Genomic DNA, 21,178 nt, shown 5'->3' on the forward strand with positions numbered 1-21,178 from the left:
GTTGGATTTGTAGGTGTTTGCAATCTTTAGATAAGCTATCTAGCTGATCTCCCGCTACCTGAAGTAGTCTCAGCCTGCTACTTCTCCGCCATCTTGACTCCTCCTCCGTGGCTCAGCTTCTTAAGAAGCTGCTTTTGGCTCAGGTCATGACCCCAGGTCCTTCGATCAAGCCCCACATTGGGCTCCCTGCTTAGTGGGGACACTGCTTCTCCCTCTCCTCCCTGCTCTTCCTGCCTCTTTCTAGCCATTGGAGTGGGTGGAGTGGTGGAGTGTTGAAAATCTCAAGCAGATTCCTTGCTGAATCTGGAGCCTAATCAGGGGCTGGATCCAACCACTCTGAGATTATGACCCGAACTCAAATCAGGAGCCAGATGCTTAACTGACTGTTGCAGGTGCCAGTGTTTTAAAGTATGTGTGTGTGTGTTTTTTTAAGATTTTATTTATTTATTTGAGAGAGAGAGAGAGAATGAGAGACAGAGAGCATGAGAGGAGAGAGGTCAGTGGGAGAAACAGACTCTCTGGCAATCAGAGCCTGATGTGGGACTTGATCCCAGACTCCAGGATCATGACCTGAGCAGAAGGCAGTTGCTTAACCAACTGAGCCACCCAGGAGCCCTAAAGTATGTGTTTTAAAGTATGCCTTGTGTACTTGTATTTTGATCTCTCCCATTTGTTTCAAGAAACCTGGCTTTCATGATGGATATGTGGCTAAGGATTGAGAAAACATAATTTGAGTGAAATCTGGGCATAAATTCTTCTTTTGAGGTTGTTACACAGCCTCTCAGGTGTGTTAAGCTTTATGGCTTGACTTTTATGGGAAGGCTGTAGCATCATGGCTGTGTGTGTGTGTGTGTGTGTGTGTGTGTGTGCGCGCGCACATGTAAGAAATAAACGCATCAGGGAATGTTTCCAAAAGATATTTCCCTGTAACTCTTGCATCAGTGTATTTCAGAAAACTAGATATAGACCCCAATGTATTCAGACTTCTCAAAGCCTTAACAAGAAACATGTGGTTCTTTTGTAGATTGGTGGAAGGAAAAGTTCCTGACTTGTGACTTACTTTGAGTTCTTTCTGGGTCCTCCTACTGCTGCTCCAGGGTGGCTGACCTCTCCTCAGCTTGCTGTGGTGACACAGATGTTGGCCCCATCAGTGGTGGTGGGTTTAGATGGGGTGGTGAAAATCATATAGGTGGGTTGGTGGGTGTGGATGATATTGGATGTTAAGAGATACCGTTCAGTTTGGAGTCCAGTCTTGTCCTCCTGGATCAGTCTTTAGTTACTTCTCCTTGTGGTGAGGTGTGTACTTGAATCACAAGATTCTAATCTCAGGACGCTTAACCCTGCCCACATACATCTAGTAGTCTGGTGGTGGGGGTGGTTAATGTGTGCCTTGTTATAGGGCAAGGGAGACCTCAAATGATTGGCAATTGTCTCTGCAGTGTCTGTCACTCTGGATCCAGGGTCTGCAGATCCAAACCTTGCTGTTTCTAATGAAAAGTCTTGTGTGACCTGGAAGGATACAACTAAGGACCCAGGAAAACACTGTAGCATCTTAAGTCATGAAGGCATCACATCAGGGCGCTGTGTCTGGGTGGTGGATATCAGGAATGGAGACAGAAGTGAATGGTCTCTGGGTGTCTGTAGAAGAGATGTAGAGAGGACATACTGGTACCAAGAGTGCCCAGAAGGGGGGTTCTGGGCTGTGGGAGTATATTTGCAAAATTACTGTGCATATTCCAACTTTGTGATTCTGCTATTCTGTAGACAAGTTCCTCACATAGTGGGGGTTTTCCTGGATGTTGAGGAGGAGATGTCTCCTTCTACAATATGACTGATGACTCCCATACATTCTTCTTCCCTCTAGCTTCCTCCTCTGGGACTCTGTTTCCATACTGGATGTTGAAGTCAGGAGACATGTCCCTCACCATCTGCTCTGTGGTGGCTGGGCCTGCAGATACCCCTGTGCCCCTTCCTTCTCCTTTGGAGGATCCTATGAGCCTCTCAGGGCAAGGGCTCAGGTCAGGCTCTGATGTTTATGGTGCTCTTCCAGGGGCTGAATCTCCATTACTCCCCTGCAGCCCTGAAGTTATGTTACCGTAGGACCCCAACACTGTCCCAGATTCCTCATGGTGGCTCTTTCTGGAGTTGCAGACACCCTGGGTCAAAGCTTCTGGGTAGGTCCTGGGTGACCTGGTGTCTTGCTCTCCTGGTTATGAGAATAGTCAGTTCACACCTTATGCTCATGTATGAGAAGTTAAAAGTTAACTGTTGTTTGTGCTGATTTGGAGTACGTTGAATTTTCCTATTGGAAGTCATATTTGTTTCGGTAATAAAAATTATTTCATGGAGTCTTTATATTGTTTCTATATGAAAGGAGGTGAAGGCTGAATGACTGCAGAATTACATGGTGTTTGTTTTATCTAGCTTGAGTTGTGCAGATGAACCCAGAGGCAACAGGTGGGTTATCAGCTCTATTTTGGAAAATCTACACTCTGGCCAGAGACATTGGCCATCCAAAAATTTCTGGAGAAATGGATGGGTGATGACTTTAAGAACAGATAATCTAATATTTTATTGTATAAACTTCCTATTCTGAAATAGATGAGAGACACTTATCATATCTTAGTAAATTTTTGTTACTTTGAAAAACTGGTGCTGTGTTAAATCAAGGAATGAAGGATGAGGATCTGGGTTTCCCTTTTGTGTCAACACCAGTTGGAAAGAACAGAACTGCTACCAGAATAAAGTGTTCATGGTGAAGAGAATTTTCAGATGCCAGGTAAACTGAAGAAAGCATTGATCATGAGCACGGTTCCAGGATCTATATACTGCCTCTCAGTACTTCCAATCCAATGATAAAGGTATCAACTACACATGTATAAGGAAGCCAGACTACTTAGGACTCAGCCTTTCTCACACAAAGGTGTATTTACTCCACAGGTAGAGAATTCTGATCTGCTATCCTTCTGGGAGAGATGAGAAGACACAGAATTATAAATGGAAGAAGGAAGTCACAGATATCATTTTCTGCCTGTGACCCATGAAAAGGCTGTAGTAAGGACTGTATATTTTTTTCTTTCTTGTCATAAGATGTGTTTATTTGTATTTATGATCATTTTCTTCCTCTCTCTTCTTACCCTTATGATTTTATTCAAGTTGTTGATGGATATATTTAAAACAGAGCCTCTACAGGAAACCATCAAAATTCTATAGGAGAACACAGGCAGAAGACTCTTTGATCATCTCCAGTGGCAAGGAGTACAAAAGCAAAAATGAGCTGTTGGGACTTCACCCAGATAAAAAGTTTGTCACAGCAAAGGAAACCATCAACAAAGCTAAAAAACAGAATGGGAGAAGCTATTTGGAAATGATAAACTTGCTAACAGGTTTTATCCAGAATCTGTAAAGAAGATATTAAACACAACAAATATGAACTAAATAATCCAGTTAAGAAATGGTTAGAAGACACGAATAGGCACTTTTTTCAAAGACATCCAGATGGCTAACAGACACAAGAAAAGGTGCTCAACATCATTCACATGAGGAAATACAAATCAAAACCACAACTAGATACCACCCCGATAGTTCAGAATGGCCGAAATTCATGACACAAGAGACAATAGGTATTGGCAATGATGCGCAGGAAGGGGAATCCTCTTTCATTGTTGGTGGGAATGAAAAATGGTGCAGCCACTCTGGAGAAAAGTATGGTAGTTCCAAAAAACCTAAAAATGGATCTACCACAAGATCTAGCTATTACACAACTAGGTATTTAGCCAAACTATGGAAAGAGCCCAAATGCCTGTTGACTGTTGGGTAGAAAAGAAGGTGTGGTATATATATAAGGGTAAACATGATGAAGGGATGGGATATGACCATAAGGACGAAATTTAAAAAAAAAAATTTCTAAAAAAGGAATTGATAAGATATTGATTGGGAGAATAAAGAATAAGAAAGTGGAGAGTATTTGCTAGGCTGGAGACTAGAACAAAGCCCTGTGCTAGATTTAGGGTATATTTTGATCTACTAGAAGAAGTTGTATCCCATTTTTTTTTTTTTAGAAGAGAAAACCCTATGTGTATACAAAAAATAAAGTTAGATACAATCAAGGATAAAATATGAGTATAATAATGAAGGTTCAAAAAATATTTTTATGTAAGGTATTGTTAAGATAAACTAGTTAAAAAACATTAAAAGAGGAAAGAGTAAACGTTTAAAAAATTAGCATAAGAAAAAAATTAAAAAAAATAATTAACTTTGCAAGTCTAAAGAATCATGGGGAGAAAGCCATGAGTTCCATACTTTGCTTTCTCCTCCCCTGGAATTCCTTTGTTTTCCTTGGTAAGTGAACTTGGTCTTGGCTGGATTTCTTGTTTATCTTCTCTGGGAAGACCCTGTTGTAGTGATTCTCAAGTGTCTTTGCCTGAGGCGGAATTGTCCCACCCTTACCAGGGGCCAGGCTAAGTAATCTGCTCAGGTTCGCTTTTGGGAACTTTTGTTCCCTGCATGCTTTCCATAGAGTTCCAGAGGACAGGAATGAAAATGAAGGACTCCCAATCTCTGGCCCAGAGGATCCAAGAGCTCAGGGCCCCACTCCTCAGTGTGCCCTCAGAGAAAAGCGCTCAATCACTCCCATCTCCCTGGCCTCCAGCTGCACTCCGAGCTCATCCAGCATGTGACCAAGCATCTCTGTCTCTGGGAAACAGCCCTGCCTGGAGTCTCCAAACCCTGCAGATCCCTGCGCTCTTCCAGGGTGGTCTCCCTGGATCTTGTGGGGTCCCTGCTCACAGAGAAGTGGCCTGTGCCATGGATCACAATTTAAGGTACCCTGAGTTGAGAGCTTACTCCTCAACTCCGTCTCTATAGCCAGCTTCCCCGCTCTAATACCTGTGAGCTCTGCAACACTCAGACACCCTTGATCCTTCTGTGACCCCACGGGACCTGAGACCATGCTGTCCCTGCGTGGGCTTCACTCCGGCTTAGCCTCTGGAATGATGTCCCTCAGTGGAGCAGACTTTTAAAAGTTCTGATTTTGTGCTCCGTTGCTCTGCCACTTGCAGGGAGCCAGCCCCACCCACCGCAGTCTATCTTCCCATCGGTTTGGATTCATTTCTCCACTGGTCCTACCTTTCAGAAAGCGGTCGCTTTTCTGTTTCTAGAATTGCTGCTCTAATTCTCTTTGATCTCCTTTTGGATTTGTAGGTGTTCAGAATGGTTTGATAAGCTACATAGCTGATCTCCTGCTACCTGATGTCATCTCAGCCTGCTACTTCTCTGCCATCTTGACTCCTCCCCCATTTATTTCTTTGACAGAGAGAGAGCACACAACCAGGTAGAAGGAGAAGGAGAAGCAGATTCCCCACTGAGCAGAGAGCCTGATGTTGAGGTTGATCCCAGGGCCTTGGGATCATGACCTGAGCCAAAGGCAGATGCTTAACCAACTGAGCCATCCAGGCACCCAAAAATTTCCTGAGGATTTTATCAAACTTCTCAAAGGCTTGAGTCATAAATGAAATCTTCTTGACTAATTAGGCTTGCTTATATGGTATGTTAAGTTATTTGGGAAGGATTGTCAAACAAATAATGGTAAGCTTTGCCTTATGTTGTATGGGTAAATGCTATAATAGTTCTAGAAATTATATGAAATTCCAAAAGTTTTATTATATTCTGGTATAAGGTCATCACTTCACATTCTAATTATTAAAGTATCATGTGTCATAACAATAACCAAATTTTTTGATCAGCTATATTATAATGAACTATCATACCAGATCTTTAAACATGTTCATTTTTAAGTTTATCCTTTTATAGTTATCATTCTGATGTTCTTGCAGAACATATTTTGTCCTCAAGGAGATTCCTGAAGAGGACTTTTAACAAACATATGATGTTTTGGGGTGCTTGGGTGGCTCAGTTGGTTAAGCTTTGCCTTTCAGCTCAGATCATGATCCCAGGGTCCTGGGATTGAGCCCTGAGTCACATTGCATTGGGCTTCTTGCTCAGTGGGGAGTCTGCTTATCCCTCTCCCTCTTCTGCCCTCCCTGTTTGTGTTCTCTCTCACTCTTGCTCTCTCAAATAAATAATATATTTTTTAAATGATGTTTTGATATCTTTAAAACCATAAAACTAAAATTGGTAAGAATTTCTGGAAGGAAAAAGCTGCATTCAAACTGAAGAATAAGTAATGTCACCACTTAGACCCTCCGACCTGGCCTTTGCTACCCATTTGCTCATACTCACTGACCTTTTTTTACATTTTTCCCTAAGCTCTTCTTTCCAGTTTTTCCATTAACTCAAATGAAACCTGAAACCACCTTCAGGTAATGGTGACTCTCCTGACAAGCCTGCCCTGACAAGACCTCTCATGGGCCCAGATCACCTAGACTTTTTGAGCTAAATATGACTCATCCTATGCAGATGGACCATGGAGTGAACTTTGGAATGACCTACAATAACCTTTACCTCTTTATTATACTAAAATATCTACCCAAGGCAAGGCCTCAGCCTCATTTACATAACATATAATGTATGTATGGGCAGGTTTCCTTAAGGAGCATGTGTGACTTTATGCCTGCCTATACATAGGATGACAATGCTTCCCTATCTAAATATTCATCCTAATCTTAAACAAAAGGAACGCATTTGGACCTCTCTGATGTAGTCATGGCTTTGGAAGCCATTCCCTGTGATCTCCTTATTTTCTACAAATAAAAGTTTTCTTTGTGAGAAAACTCAACCTGGTACAGTTTCTGACTCATCAAGGAGTAAATTCATGTTGGTTCAATTACAGTAACATCGACTAAATGAATTGAGGAAGATGATTATAGTTTTTGTGATGCTTGTTTGAAATATTTTGGGTTCTCTAATGTTTGTTCAACCAGAGTAAGGAAACTTTCTTTATTTGAGAGTGAGAGAATGAGCACATGAGTGGAGTGAAGGGGCAGAGGGAGAGGAAGATGCAGACTCTCCACTGAGCCAGAAGCCCAACATGGAGCACAATTCCAGGACTCCAGGATCATGACCTGAGCTGAAGGCAGAAGCTTATCTGATTGAGCTACCCAGGAGCCCCAGGAAACTTTCCCTTAAGATATCCATGATTATACAGGAATATGATAAAATATTCATTTGTGAACAAATAAAGCATTTAATTTGTCTCTATACCTAAACCCCCCAAATTCAGAAACTCTCAGTGAATATTCTTTATTTCATGGCAATTCTTTATTTGCATAAGTTCAATAAGAATCTGTTCTCCCTGTAACAGGAAACATTGGTTATTTTACCAAGGCTTTGACTTCCAGTCATACTTGAGAGAGACATGCATAAACTCAGATATCACCATTTTAAGGTAATGAGGTTGACTTTATGAAGCCAATAGAACCCCTTGGAAATGTTGACCTGATAACTTGCTTACAGAGTTCTTGGTAGCTTACAGGATGAGTAAATAATGTCATTTCCTGGCCCGTGCAGTAACCTCAGGATATTTTGGGTGACCTCAGGAAGAGGAATTCTTCCAAATCTACAGGTATTGCAAGCATGTGTTTGGCTTGGCTTTTGGTCTTGAAAAGCAATTAAAAGTTCAATCTAGAGATTCCCCATAAATACTTCCAGCAAAGCAGATTTTACTTTTATTATTTTTTTATCATTTTTTGGATATTTTTTAAATTTAATTTTATTTTTTCAGTGTTCCAATATTCATTGTTTATGCACCATACCTAGTGCTCCATGCAATACGTGCCCTCCTTAATACCCACCACCAGGATCACCTAACCCCCATCCCCCTCCCCTCCAAAACCCTCAGTTTGTTTCTCAGAGTCCACAGTCTCTCCTGGTTTATATACCCCTCTGATTTCCCCCAACTCACCTTTCTTTTCCTTCTCCTAATGTCCTCCATGTTATTCCTTATGCTTCACAAATAAGTGAAACCATATGATAAATGACTCTCTCTGTTTGGCTTATTTCACTCAGCATAATCTCTTCCAGTCCCATCCATGTTGATACAAAGGTTGGGTATTCATCCTTTCTGATGGAGGCATAATACTCCATAGTGTATATGAACAACATCTTCCTTATCCATTCCTCCGTTGAAGGGCATGTTGATTCTTTCCACGGTTTGGCGACCATGGCCATTGCTGCTATGAACATTGGGGTACAGATGACCCTTCTTTTCACTACATCTGTATCTTTGGGGTAAATACCTAGTAGTGTAATTGCAGGATCATAGGGAAGCTCTATTTTTAATTTCTTAAGGAATCTCCACACTGTTCTCCAAAGTGGCTGCACCAACTTGCATTCCCACCAACAATGTCAGAGCGTTCCCCTTTCTCCACATCCTCTCCAACACTTGTTGTTTCCTATCTTGTTAATTTTGTCCGTTCTAACTGATGTAAGGTGGTATTTCAATGTGGTTTTGATTTGAATCTCCCTATGGCTAGTGATGATGAACATTTTTTCATGTGTCTGTTAGCCATTTGTAGTCTTCTTCGGAGAAGTGTGTGTTCATTCTTCTCCCCATTTTTTTTTGACATGATTATCTGTGTTTTGTTTGTTGAGTTTGAGGAGTTTTTTTTATAGATCTTGGATATCAGCCCTTTGTCTGGAGTGTCATTTGCGAATATCTTCTCCCATTTTGTGGGTTGCCTCTTTGTTTTGTTGACTGTTTCCTTTGCTGTGCAGAAGATTTTGATCTTGATGAAGTCCCAAAGCCTCAATTTTGCTTTTGTTTCCTTTGCCTTTGAAGATATATCTTGAAAGAATTTGCTGTGGCTGATGTCAAAGAGGTTACTGCCTCTGTTCTCCTCTAGGATAGCAAAGCAGATTTTAAAAGGTTTATATGACCAATAACTACTCTTGCTTAGCTTATGTAAATAATTAAGCCAAGTTTGTTAAAATTGGACTTGTTTATCAAATGCATTAATATTGATTTTGTTATCTTTAGTAAAGAGGGTGATTATAGAGAAAAAATATTTCAATATTGCATCTCTATAAATACTAGATTTTAATAATCTTTATTATAAAGTAGATTAGATCCTGAATTTTTCTGGTTTCCTCAAATATCTGTCTATAGGTCTCCAAATTAAGGTTTCCAGTCTTCTTTCATTCTCTTAACGTCATTAAAAATTAAAATTTCCCTTTTCCCTAAATTCCACAAAACTGATGCTGGGCAACTTGAGGTCAGCTTCAGAGAAATTGCCACAAAACCCACGTCTAGACAATCCTCTGTGCCTATTACTCTACCAGCCATTCAAAAGGATCAATAGAGACATTTGAATTATAAGCCAGAGAAACCCATTTGATTCCTGCTGTCTGTTCCCACTCCATCTGAGGATGCTTCAAGGCTGACATCTGAAGAATCTTCTCACTGGCAGCACTCAAGATTCAGACACTGGGTGTGTCATTTGCTCCAAGAATTAATCTATATTTTTCTTTTGTTTCCATATTAATTACCTGATTGCTTGCTAAACAAAACAGAATCTACATGATGGGTAGCAGCACTTGCTACACAATTAAAGTGTTAAATGATACTCAAAATGTGATTACATTATTAAACACTGAAGTTACACAGATGTGCAAAGCACTTTTATAACATTGAATGGCCTTGGGTATTTTGACAGCTGCACAGGCTGGTACATGTACCATTATAAAACAGAATGTAGTGTATATTTTCCAAATTATCACATGTATCACAAATGTAACAGGATTTCTAAAAGATATGAGTACTCAGATAGATCCTTTACATGATCCCTCCCTTTCCTTTAATGATTGGTTGAACTCCTGGAATGGAGGAGAATTTTGGTCAACTATCAAAGGTCATTTTCATGTGCTTCTTTTATTCATAATAATATTAACCTTATTTTGTTGTCTTTTCTTGTGTCTGCTCAGTGCTAAGATTCTTTCACTGCCATAACTTCTAGCTGATAGATGTTCCTTTCTACTGAAAGAGATTCATATATGTCATCTACCTTGGATTCATTCAAATGCCTCTGCCTTTCATACTCCCGTATATAAATTCCCACTGACCAATATTGGCCCATAGGTAGGGACCTCTCTACACCCCTGTTCAGCAAGAAGAAGTTACAGAAGATAAAACCTTCTAGCCTAAGCAACCGTAAAGAATTAAGGGTCAAATTGTTCAAGGGAGAAAATGATGAGGAGAACAAAGCAAGAGAAATGTAGATAAAATTATATTTCCTTACAGCTTGCAGTCCATTGATACATACCTGAGACAAGCAGAATGTGACATTCCTTAAGGAATTCATGGCTGATTTAATGTTGATGTTTTGCTAGACTTAAAGTGACCTTATCTTGACAATAGCCAGACCTCAGGATCCCATACGTCCTCTTAACATACAGAAAAGTCTTTAGAGAGTTCCCTTATCTTTACCCCCAATTAAGAAATAGCTAATCAGTTTCACCTCTCCGTGACAGGCCAGTTCTTTTTGCCCGTGGATCCTCTCCCCATGCTATAATAATAGCAGCTTTTTGCACAAAAATGTCTCAGGAAATCTTTGTCAACAGTTGTCTTGGTGGCCACATATCAAGTTTGAATTAGGATGCCTCCTCTTCTTATTCCTTTCGTTTCCATGGCTGATCTCAGAAATGGCTTCAGTTGACAGCACCACAGATGACTGAAATTTATATCTTCGGCTCAGATCTCTCTGAGAGTCTTACTTCTTGATCCAATAGTCAAGTTGATATTTCCTCTCGCATACTACAAAGGCAGGCACATTAAAATCAATATGTACAAAATAGAACCCTCTCTCAAATCTATCCATTTCTATCTCCACTGCCACCACCAAGATACCTTCATCTTTCATATAGGTGCTCATAGTAACATCTGAATTGGGTCTTCTTTTTTTTTTTTTTTTAAAGATTTTATTTACTTATTTGACAGAGATCACAAGTACACAGAGAGGTGGCAGAGGGAGAGGGGGAGGCAGGCTCCCTGCTGAGCAGAGAGCCCAATGCAGGACTTGAACCCAGGACCCTGAGATCATGACATGAGCCAAAGGCAGAGGCTTTAACCCATGGAGCCACCCAGGTGCCCCTGAATTGGGTCTTCTTGTGTCACCTTGACCCTTCTTCAGACTGTCATCTTGCAGCAAAAGTGATTTTTGTTGTTGTTGAAAATGCAAATCCAATCAAGTCTCATTAAAAAACTTTCTGTACCTCTTTGACTAGGTTTATTCCCAGGTATCTTATGGTTCTTGGTGCTATAGTAAGTGGAATCAATTCTCTAATTTCCCTTTCTGTGTTTTCATGGTTAGTGTATAAGAAAGGAACTGATTTCTGTACATTGACTTTGTATCCTGCCACATTACTGAATTTCCGTACGAGTTCTAGTAGTTTGGGGGTGGAGTCTTTTGGGGTTTCCATATAAAGTATCATGGCATCTGTGAAGAGAGAGAGTTTGACTTCTTCATTGCCAATCTGGATACCTTTTATTTCTCTTTATTGTCTGATTGCTGTTGCTAGGACTTCTAATACTATGTTGAACAAGAGTGGTGAGAGTGGGCATCCTTGTTGTGTTCCTGACCTCAATGGGAAGGCTGTAAGCTTTTCCCCATTGAGGATGATACTCGCTGTGTGTTTTTCATAGATAGCGTTTATGAAGTTAAAGAATGTTCCCTCTATCCTTATACTTGGAATCATTTTAATCAGAAAGGGATGCTGTATCTCGTCAAATGCTTTTTCTGCATCAATTGAGAGGACCACGTGGTTCTTCTCTCTTCTCTTATTGATTTGTTCTATTACATTGATTGATTTGCGAATGTTGAATCATCCTTGAAACTCGGGGATGAATCGCACCTGGTCATGGTGGATAATCTTTTTAATATGCTATTGGATCCTATTTGCTAGAATGTTGTTGATAATCTTAGCATCCATATTCATCAGGGATATTGGTCTGATATTCTCCTTTTTAGTGGGGTCTTTGCCTGGTTTGGGGATCAGGGTAATGCTGGTTTCATAAAAAGTGTCTGGAAGTTTTCCTTCTGCTTCAATTTTTTTAAACAGCTTCAGGAGAATAGGCATTATTTCTTCTTTGAAAGTTTGGTAGAATTCCGCATGGAATCTGTCAGGTCCTGGGCTCTTGTTTTTTGGGAGGTTTTTGATCACTGCTTCAATCTTGTTACTAGATATTGTTCTATACAGGTTGTCAATTTCTTCCTGGTTCAATTTTGGAAGTTTATAGTTTTCCAGGAATGCATCCATTTCATCTAGGTTGCTTAACTTATTGGCATATAACTGTTGATAATAATTTCTGATGATTGTTTCTATTTCCTTGGTGTTAGTTGTGATCTCTCCTTTTTCACTCATAATTTTATTAATTTGGGACTTCTCTCTTTTCTTTTGGATTAGTTTGGCTAATGGTTTATCGATCTTATTCTTTCAGAAAACCAGCTTCTAGTTTCATTGATGCATTCTACTGTATCTCTAGTTTCTATCTCATTGATCTCTACTCTAATCTTGATTATTTCCCTTCTTGTGTGTGGGGTTGGCTTAATTTGTTGTTGATTCTCTAGTTCTTTAAGGTGTAAAGACAGCTGGTGTATTCTGGATATTTCAGTTTTTTTGAAGGAGGCTTGGATGGCTATGTATTTCCCCCTTAGGACCACCTTTGGTGTATCCCACAGGTTTTGAACCAAAGTGTCTTCATTCTCATTGGTTTCCATGAATTGTTTAAGGTCTTCTTTGATTTCCTGGTTGATCCAAGCATTCTTAAGCAAGGTGGTCTTTAGCTTCCAGGTGTTTGAATTCCTTCCAAACTTTTCCTTGTGGTTGAGCTCCAGTTTCAAAACAATTTGATCTGAGAATATGCAGGGAATAATCTCATTCTTTTGGTATCAGTTGAGCTCTGATTTGTGACCCAGTCTGTGGTCTATCCTGGAGAAGGTTCCTTGTGCACTTGAGAAGAATGAGTATTCTGCTGTTTTAGGGTGAAATGTTCTTTATATATCTATGAGGTCCATATGGTCCAGTGTGTCATTCAATGCTCTTGTTTCTTTATTGATTTTCTGCTTGGATGATCTGTCTATTACTGAGAGTGGCATCTTAAGATCTCCTACTATTAATGTATTCATATCAATATGACTCTTTATCTTGATTAACAGTTGTCTTATGTATTTGGCTGCTCCCATATTGGGGCATAAATATTTAAAATTGTTATATCTTCTTGGTGGATAGTCCCTTTAAGAATTATGTAGTGTCCTGGGGCACCTGAGTGTCTCAGTGGGTTAAGCCTTTGCCTTTGGCTCAGGTGATGATCTCAGGGTCCTGGGATCGAGCCCCACATCGAGCTCTCTGCTCAGTGGGGAGCCTGCTTCCTCCTCCTCTCTCTCTCTCTCTGCCTGCCTCTCTGCCTACTTGTGATCTCCCTCTCTGTCAAATAAATAAAATCTTAAAAAAAAAAGAATTATGGTATCTCTGACTACAGTCTTTAGTTTAAAATCTAATTTATCTGATATAAGAATTACTATCCCAGCCTTCTTTTGAGGCCCACTGGCATGAAAGATGCTTCTCCATCCCTTCACTTTCAGTCTGGATGTATCCTTAGGTTCAAAATGGGCCTCTTGTAGACAATATATGGATGGTTCCTGTCATTTTGTCCAATCTGCCACCCTATGTTGTTTTATGGGCACATTTAGGTCATTCACATTAAGATTGATTATTGAGAAATACATTTTTATTGACATCGTGTTACCTGTGAAGTCTTGGTTTCTATAGATTGTCCCCATATATTTCTGTTCAATGATATTCTTAGGATTTTTCTTCTTTTATAGAACCACGCTTAATATTTCTTGCAGTGTCAGCTTGGTGGTCACATACTCTTTTAAACTTTGCCGGTCTTGGAAGCTCTTCATTTCTCCATCCATTTTGAATATCAGTCTTGCTGGATAAAGTATTCTTGGCTGCATGTTCTTCTCATTTAGTGCCCTGCATATGTCTTGCCAGCCCTTTCTGGCTTGCCAGGTTTCTGTGGACAGGTCTGATGTTATTCTGATGGGCTTTCCTCTGTATGTAAGGAACTTCTTTGCCCTAGCTGCTTTCAAGAGCTCTGGTCTACAATTATGATTCATCATTTCCACTATCAGTTGTCTCGAGGTCTTTCTAGATTCTACGATCTTGTGGGGATGCCTTTCTGCCTCTAGGACACAAATGCTGTTTCCACTCGCCAGATTGGGAAAATTTTCATGGAGAATTTGTTCAGCTGTATCTTCTAATCTTCCTTCTTTCTCCTCCCCTCATGGATCCCAATAATTCTGATGTTGGTACATTTCATGGTGTCATTTATTTCCCTAATTCTGCTAATTCTTGCTGCTGTCCCCATTCCCATTTGCGTTTAGCCAAAACTTCTCTGACTTTTGCCATCGATTCTCGGACTATTCCCGAGTGGTCAGTGAAGAAGCAACATTCCTCATTTAAGGCAGCACATAACCCCCCTTGTTGTAAGAAGACTAGGTCTATTCCCCTTTTGTTTTGAAGGACAACCTCAGACAAAGATGTTAGGGAATATTGGAGGTGGGAAATAGAGGTTTTTATCCATTCTATGTCTAGATTGATTGCTGCTCTGAGACTGTTATAGTGGGAATTCTGTACAGTAAGTGAAGCAATACCTGCCCCCACTCCTGCTAACCCAATTCCCAACAGTGTGGCGATGGTGATAGCTGAGATGGGCTCTCTTTTATCTCGTCTGTGGGTAACTGCATTGAACCATTTAAGTACCTGTTCATCTGAGTGGTAGATAATTTTAGGAAGTAGCTGAACTAGCAAACAGAAACCCTTTGTCTTATTTAGAACCTGACCATGAAAGCAGGGGGTTAGGCCTGCAGAACATGCCTACCAATCATCTTGAGGAGGTAGGTGGTAGTCTAGGCTAGATATAGATCTTGTATCATTACATAGGGACTGGTATTGGGGTGAGGGGTTGCCTATACAGAGTCCCTGACCTGACACTGATTGTAAAGTGAGCCCTGAGTCTTTTGATGCCATCTACATGCGTTAGGGTCGGAGATTGTGTTATACTGACCCAACACCATGATTCCCTCATAGAAGGGAGGCTGGATGTCATAGCATAGCAAGCAAGATCAGCTAAGATTGGGCTTGGTTGCACTGAGGAACCTGTAAGCTTGGAACATCAGGTCCCAAAGTGGATGCTGAGAGGGGCTGAGGAAGGGAAGATCTTGTGGGAATGAGGTTGGGATGGGAGTGATTGTGTCTGCATCAAGGGTGTTATTGGATGCAGATGGCATGGTAGGTACAGGGGAGGGGAGATAGGAGTTATCTGAGGTTTGGGCGGAGGAGGTGCTAGCACAGGGTTTGGACCTAAGGCAATTGGGTTAGTTTCCCTGGCCAGGAGTCTCGCAGTAAACAGGGTTCCAGGGTCGATTTTTTCTCATCTTGAGCCATCTCTGGAAGTCAAATAGTTTCTAAGACCCCAGGTAGTCCCATGTGCCATTTTGTATCTAGTTTGACGGCCTCAGTGAATTTTAGGGTGATCGGATTATAGGTTTTAGAGTCAGGGTTGTCTTTTACCTGTGATGTGTAGGTTTGAATTTTTTGTAGGGTGTGGTTTCTTTTAAAGGTAATTAAATCATCTTTGTAGGGGGCCATCCACCAAATTTCGCCATTGGAGACACAGCTCCAGCTGGCACAGTAAAAGTAGGAGGGGACCCCACACTGTCTTGCCTGGCTTCCTTTAAGTTATCCTGGGCAAACATAGAAATACTGTTTCTGCAAAAACCATGGTTGGACCGGGCAATGGCCACATGTGTCCTCCACATGGAGTATCTGTAACAAGTCAAAGGTCAAGTCAGGAAACCAAGCTTGTAGTGGGGCAGTTTTTGAGAGGGAATATACAATTTCTCCTCTAGAAACATCTATCACCTGCCAGGTTAGGTTAAGTGGTCAGTAGGGGTTGGTTCTGGCATGAAGAGGACCTAGTATAAGCAAGATTAGTGAGGTAAGTGAGAATGGCACAGTCTTAGCTTTAGGGGATTGTCCTTGTTTGTTTGGTTGGCTTTTCCATTCTGGAACAAAGTCCTTGAGAATGGCGTGTGGGTCAGCTGGCTGGACGTGGGTGTAGTGGACCCAGGGAATAATCCCGTCAACCTTGAGAGCTGTGGGAGTGGTCAGGACCACGATGTAGGGTCCCTTCCAACGTGGTTGAAGTGTCTGGTGTTGGTGTCTCCGGACGTACACCCAGTCACCCAGCTGATATCGATGGGGGTCTGGGGGTGGCCCAGTCTCGTAGAGGGCCCTCAGCTTAGGCCACACCTGTTCATGGGTTCGTTGTAACATTTAGAGGGAGAAAAGGAGTTGGTGATCATCAAACTCAGCAAGCACCTCAGGTTTTAAATTGGGAATAATAGGTGGAGGAATACCAAACATGATCTCATAGGGAGTAAGTCCCATCTTATGTGGGGAGTTTCATACCCTATATAGGATGAAGGGGAGGAGAGTCATCCAGTCCCCACCAGTATCCAGGGATAATTTAGTTAGGGTCTCCTTTAATGTTCTGTTCATCCTCTCTACCTGTCCTGAGCTTTGGGGCCTGTATGCACAATGTAATTTCCAATCTGCCCCAAGTACTAGTGCCAGTCCCTGTGTTACCTTAGAGACAAATCCTGGTCTGTTGTCTGATCCAATCTTAATGGGAAAACCATACCTCAGAAAGATGTCTTCCAGTAGTTTCTTGGTCACGGTCTGTGCTGTTTCATGTTTGGTGGGAAATGCCTCTGTCCATACTGAAAAAGTATCTACAAACTCTAGCATATACCTGTATCCGTATTTTCCAGGTTTTACCTCAGTGAAGTCCAATTCCCAGTAGGCTCCTGGGCGGTCCTCCAGGAGCTGGGTGTCTGGGTTAGATCCATGGGGAGTGGCATTAGTTAACTTACATGCATGGCAGCTTGCCACAATCTGTTCGATCTTTGATCGGGAGTCTTTGATGGTGATCTTTGCATGTCGCACCAAGTCTTCCATTTTTTTTGTTCCCATGTGGGTACTCTTATGCATTTTGGATAGGACTTGCTGTCCCAGTTCCTCTGGTAGGATTATGCTGCAATCTGCAGCTCTCCACCAGCTATGTAAGGGGCAGACACCCAATCCATTGTAAGTCTGAGTCAGTGTAGTTGGGGCTGCCTGGCAAGTTCGGTGCCCCGGGATCAGGCAGTGTGGTCACTAAGACATGGGCCACCAAAAGAGCTGCCCCTTTGCCTTTAGGTTGGCTAGCTGGTTTCCCCTGGCCACTGGTGTGTCTGCTTTTTGGTATCCCGGACAATGGATAATGGCCAGTGCGTTAGGCAGCCAGAGGGCCCTTAGGAACTCAAGGATTTCTACCTTGTTTTTAATATTCTTTCCTTCTGCTGTTAAGAGCCCTCTTTCTCTATAAATGGCTCCGTGGATGTGGGCTGTGGCAAAGGCGTACCTGCTATCAATATAGATGTTTATCCACTTGCCTGCTCCCATTGTTAGTGCCTTGGTTAGTGCAATCAGTTCTGCATGTTGGGCAGATGTCCCAGCCGCCAATGGTTCTGCCCAGTCTCTGTCTCTGTGGTCACAGCTGCCCCCGCATACCTGATTCCTTCCCGGACAAAGCTGCTGTCGTGTGTATACCAGGTGTCATCTGCATTCGGCAGTGGTTGGTCCTGGAGATCGGCTCTGACTCCGTGCACCTGAGTCAGGATTTCTTGGCAGTCATGTAAGGGGGGTTCCCAGTCAGGGTTAGGGAGCAGTGTCGCTGGGTTTAGGGCTGTTGGTGCTTGGAACAAAATTCTGGTAGGGTTCAAAAGCAAGCCCTGGTAATGGATCAAGTGGGCATTGATGATCCATCAGTCCGGGGGTTGTTTGAGTACCCCTTCAATGGCACGTGGGGTAGTGACATATAGTTCCTGCCCCATAGCCAGCTTATCTGCATCCTTAACCATGGTGGCCACTGCAGCAATAATTTTTACATGGAGGCCATCCAGCAGCCATGGCATCTAATTTCTTTGAGAGGTAGAACACTGGTCTCTTCCAGGGGCCTATGTATTGAATTAGGACTCCCTTTGCCACCCCTTCCTTTTCATCCACATAAAGGTGGAAAAGCTTAGTCAGATCAGGCAGCCTGAGTGCTGGGGCCAAAAGCAAGGCTTGCTTAAGGTCATTTAAGGATTTTTTCATGGCCTCAGTCCATACAAAGTCCTGTTTTTGTTTTGTGGCCTCGTAGAGGGGCCTAGCTATGTCAGTGAAACCAGAGATCCACAATCGTAGAACCCAGCCAACCCCAAGAATTCACGCACCTGGTGAACATTTCGAGGCTGTGGGATCCTCATGATGCTCTCCTTCCGTGCATCTGTTAACCATCTTTGTCTATGTTTCAATTTGTACCTCCGTTCTGCAGATCTGGGTCTTCTTAGCTGAAGCCCAGTATCCCAGAGTTGCTATCGCTTGGAGCAAATCCTTGGTGCCTTGTAGGCATGTTTCCTGGTCCTCTGCTGCCAACAGGATATTATCTACATATTGTAATAGAGTCAGATTAGGGTGCTTGGCACAGAACTCACCTAAGTCTTCATGCAGTGCCTCGTCAAAGATGGTGGGTGAATTCTTGAATCCTTGCACAGTCGAGTCCAGGTGAGTTGGATATCAACATCATTGATCAACATCATTTAACAACATTATTGATATCATCATTGATAATAATGATCAACATCATTGATAACATCAATATCAAATGTTATTGATGCCCTTCTCTGGGCCCGCCCATTCAAAAGCGAAGAGGTCTTGGCTCTTTGGGGCCAAGGGCAAGCTGAAAAAGGCATCCTTTAGGTCTAGCACTGTGTACCAAGTCTTGTCTGGGGGCAAGGTGGAGAGGAGATTATAGGGGTTTGGGACCATAGGGTGTATGTCCATCACCCATCGGTTAACTTCCCTCAAGTCCTGGACCGATCTATAATCATTAGAGTGTGGCTTTCACACCGGCAGCAGGGGAGTGTTCCATGCCAACTGACAATGTTGCAGTATGCCCGAGTCTAGCAGTCACCGGATGTGTGGGGTGATCCCCGTCCATGCTGTGAGAGGCATGGGGTATTGTCAGACCCTGACTGGATCTTCCCCTGGCTTTAGTTCAATGTATATATCTGGCCAACGTTGGGCTAGTCCCATTCCCCCAGCTTCTGCCCACGCTTGGGGAAACTCCTGCAACCGGTGGTCAATGTCAGTCATTGGTGTTGGGGGCGTTTGGTGAAGATGATATTCGTTCTCAAGGGTCATGACAAGCACCTGGATCAGGTGCCCTTCTTTATCCAGAATTTTTGTCCCTTTAGGGTGGAAACTAATTTGGGCTCCCATCTTGGTGAATAAGTCCCGGCCTAACAAGGGGTAAGGGCACTCAGGGATGACCATGAAGGAGTGGGATACCCAGCCCATGCAGAGATCCACCATTCTTTGGGTAGTCCATGAATATTGTTTAGTGCCTGTGGCCCCCTGTACCCATGAGGCCTTATTTGTCAATTTCCCTTGAGGTTGTAGCAAGACAGAGTGCTGTGCCCTGGTGTCTACTAGGAATTTAATTGGTTGCCCCTCCACTTTTAAGGGTTACCCTGGGCTCGGGGAGGGGTGCCGAACCCCGACCCCCCTAGTCATCTAAATCTTCAATCTCCAAGATAGTAGCAGAGGCCTTTGGTCTTTTGTTGGGGCAATCCTTTACCCAGTAGCCTTCTTCCTTGCAATACACACATTGGTTTTTATTCAGTTTGGGGCATTCTCGACGGGGGCCATCCTCCTTACCTGCTCCTGAAGCCAACTTCTGGAGACGTCTCTGTTTTTCATGTGGGTCATCCATGGTTGTGGCCAGTAGGATCTTAGCCAGGTTCCAGGTCTGTCAGTCATTTATCTTAGCCTGTTGTTCCTCCAGGCTCTCTCTGTTATTGTAGACTCTTTCTGTCACTACTATAAGATCCTCTAGGCTCTTTTCTCCTAGTCTTTCTATCCTCTGCAGTTTCCTTTTAATGTCCGGAGCAGTTTGGTTAACAAAACCATAACATTGGAAGCTTTGGTTTCTGGGGCTTCTGGATTCATAGGGGTATACTGTCTGAACACCTCTATGATCCTTTCTAGGAATGCCGCCAGACTCTCCTCTTTACCCTGTCTTACATCATATACCTTGGCCAGATTGGTGGGTTTGCGTGCTTCAGCCTTGAGACCTGCCATAAGAGTCTGGCGGTAGACCCGGAACCTCTCCTTATCTTCAGCCAAATTGTAGTCCAAAATGGGGCGAGACAAGGGGAAAGCTGCATTTATGAGATTGGGGTTCTGAGTTGGCTGTCTGTCGTCACCCAGGATGGACCTTTGGGCTTCCATCTGGATCCTTTCTCTTTCCTCAGTGGTAAAGAGAACATGCAAGAGCTGCTGACAGTCATTCCAGGTGGGCTGGTGGGTGAAAAGAACAGTATCCAAAAGATGAATAAGATCCTTTGGGTTATCGGAGAACTTTGCATGTTGGATTCTCCAGTTGTATAAATCACTAGTAGAGAATGGCCAATATAACATCAGCTTTCCCCCCATTTCATCGGGGCGGGGGGTCCCATGGTGTGGAGGGGAAGGACAGTGGAATCGGCTGGTCCCAGGTTTGGGGTTGGGCTGCCTGATGGGTCCATCAATGTGTCCCTGCTGCTGGCCCATGCATGGAGGCCCCTCATCTGGGAGGGGGAGTGGCACTCCCTTGGCAGCCCCTGGTGCTTCTATTGGAGGGGCAGATGGGTAGGGGGAAACCTGGTAGGGTGGTGGAAGAATCAGGTCCTCTGTGAAAGTGTCCTGAAGGACCGGGTAAAGAGGAGTCTTTGGTTTGGACTCCACTTCCTTGTCAGACTTAGGAGTTGGGTTCCACAGGGCTAGAATCTTGGATGTAAGTCCTGCTTTGTGAGGGAGGAAAGGTTCTCGATCATGTTCTGCCAGACCAGGATATAAGGCACTTGGTCAGGGTGGCCATGTGGTTTTTCTCTGAAGATGACAGCCTTAACCTGTAAAACAATAGGCAGTTGAAAAGTTCCCTCCTGGGGCCAACCAACATTAAAGTATGGCCATTCAGACATGCAGAAAGTTCAAAACTTTCCCTTTTGTATGTCCATGCTCAGGTTATGAGCTCTTTCCCTGACGTCTGGGAAGTGGTCAACCATCAGAGACAGAGGGGTCGTCTGTGTCT

General features: G+C 42.8%; 1 protein-coding gene and 1 pseudogene across 1 annotated transcript in view; one reads left to right on the forward strand and one right to left on the reverse strand.

Annotated features, from left to right (window-relative positions):
• The window catches only part of LOC111152440 (butyrophilin-like protein 1), a 74,764-nt gene extending 72,664 nt beyond the window's left edge, over window positions 1-2,100 (forward strand). Inside the window, 3 exon segments of the mRNA XM_022510940.1 lie at window positions 1,025-1,051; window positions 1,440-1,802; window positions 1,805-2,100. Coding sequence (XP_022366648.1) covers window positions 1,025-1,051; window positions 1,440-1,802; window positions 1,805-2,100 — 686 coding nt within the window.
• A 13,803-nt stretch (window positions 2,101-15,903) lies between these two features.
• LOC111152441 lies at window positions 15,904-19,819 on the reverse strand (annotated as a pseudogene).
• Between the last annotated feature and the right edge of the window lie 1,359 nt (window positions 19,820-21,178).

The sequence above is a fragment of the Enhydra lutris genome, unplaced genomic scaffold (assembly GCF_002288905.1).
Source record: "Enhydra lutris kenyoni isolate GAN:26980312 unplaced genomic scaffold, ASM228890v2 scaffoldscaffold28, whole genome shotgun sequence".
In the NCBI taxonomy this organism is placed as follows: Eukaryota; Metazoa; Chordata; class Mammalia; order Carnivora; family Mustelidae; genus Enhydra; species Enhydra lutris.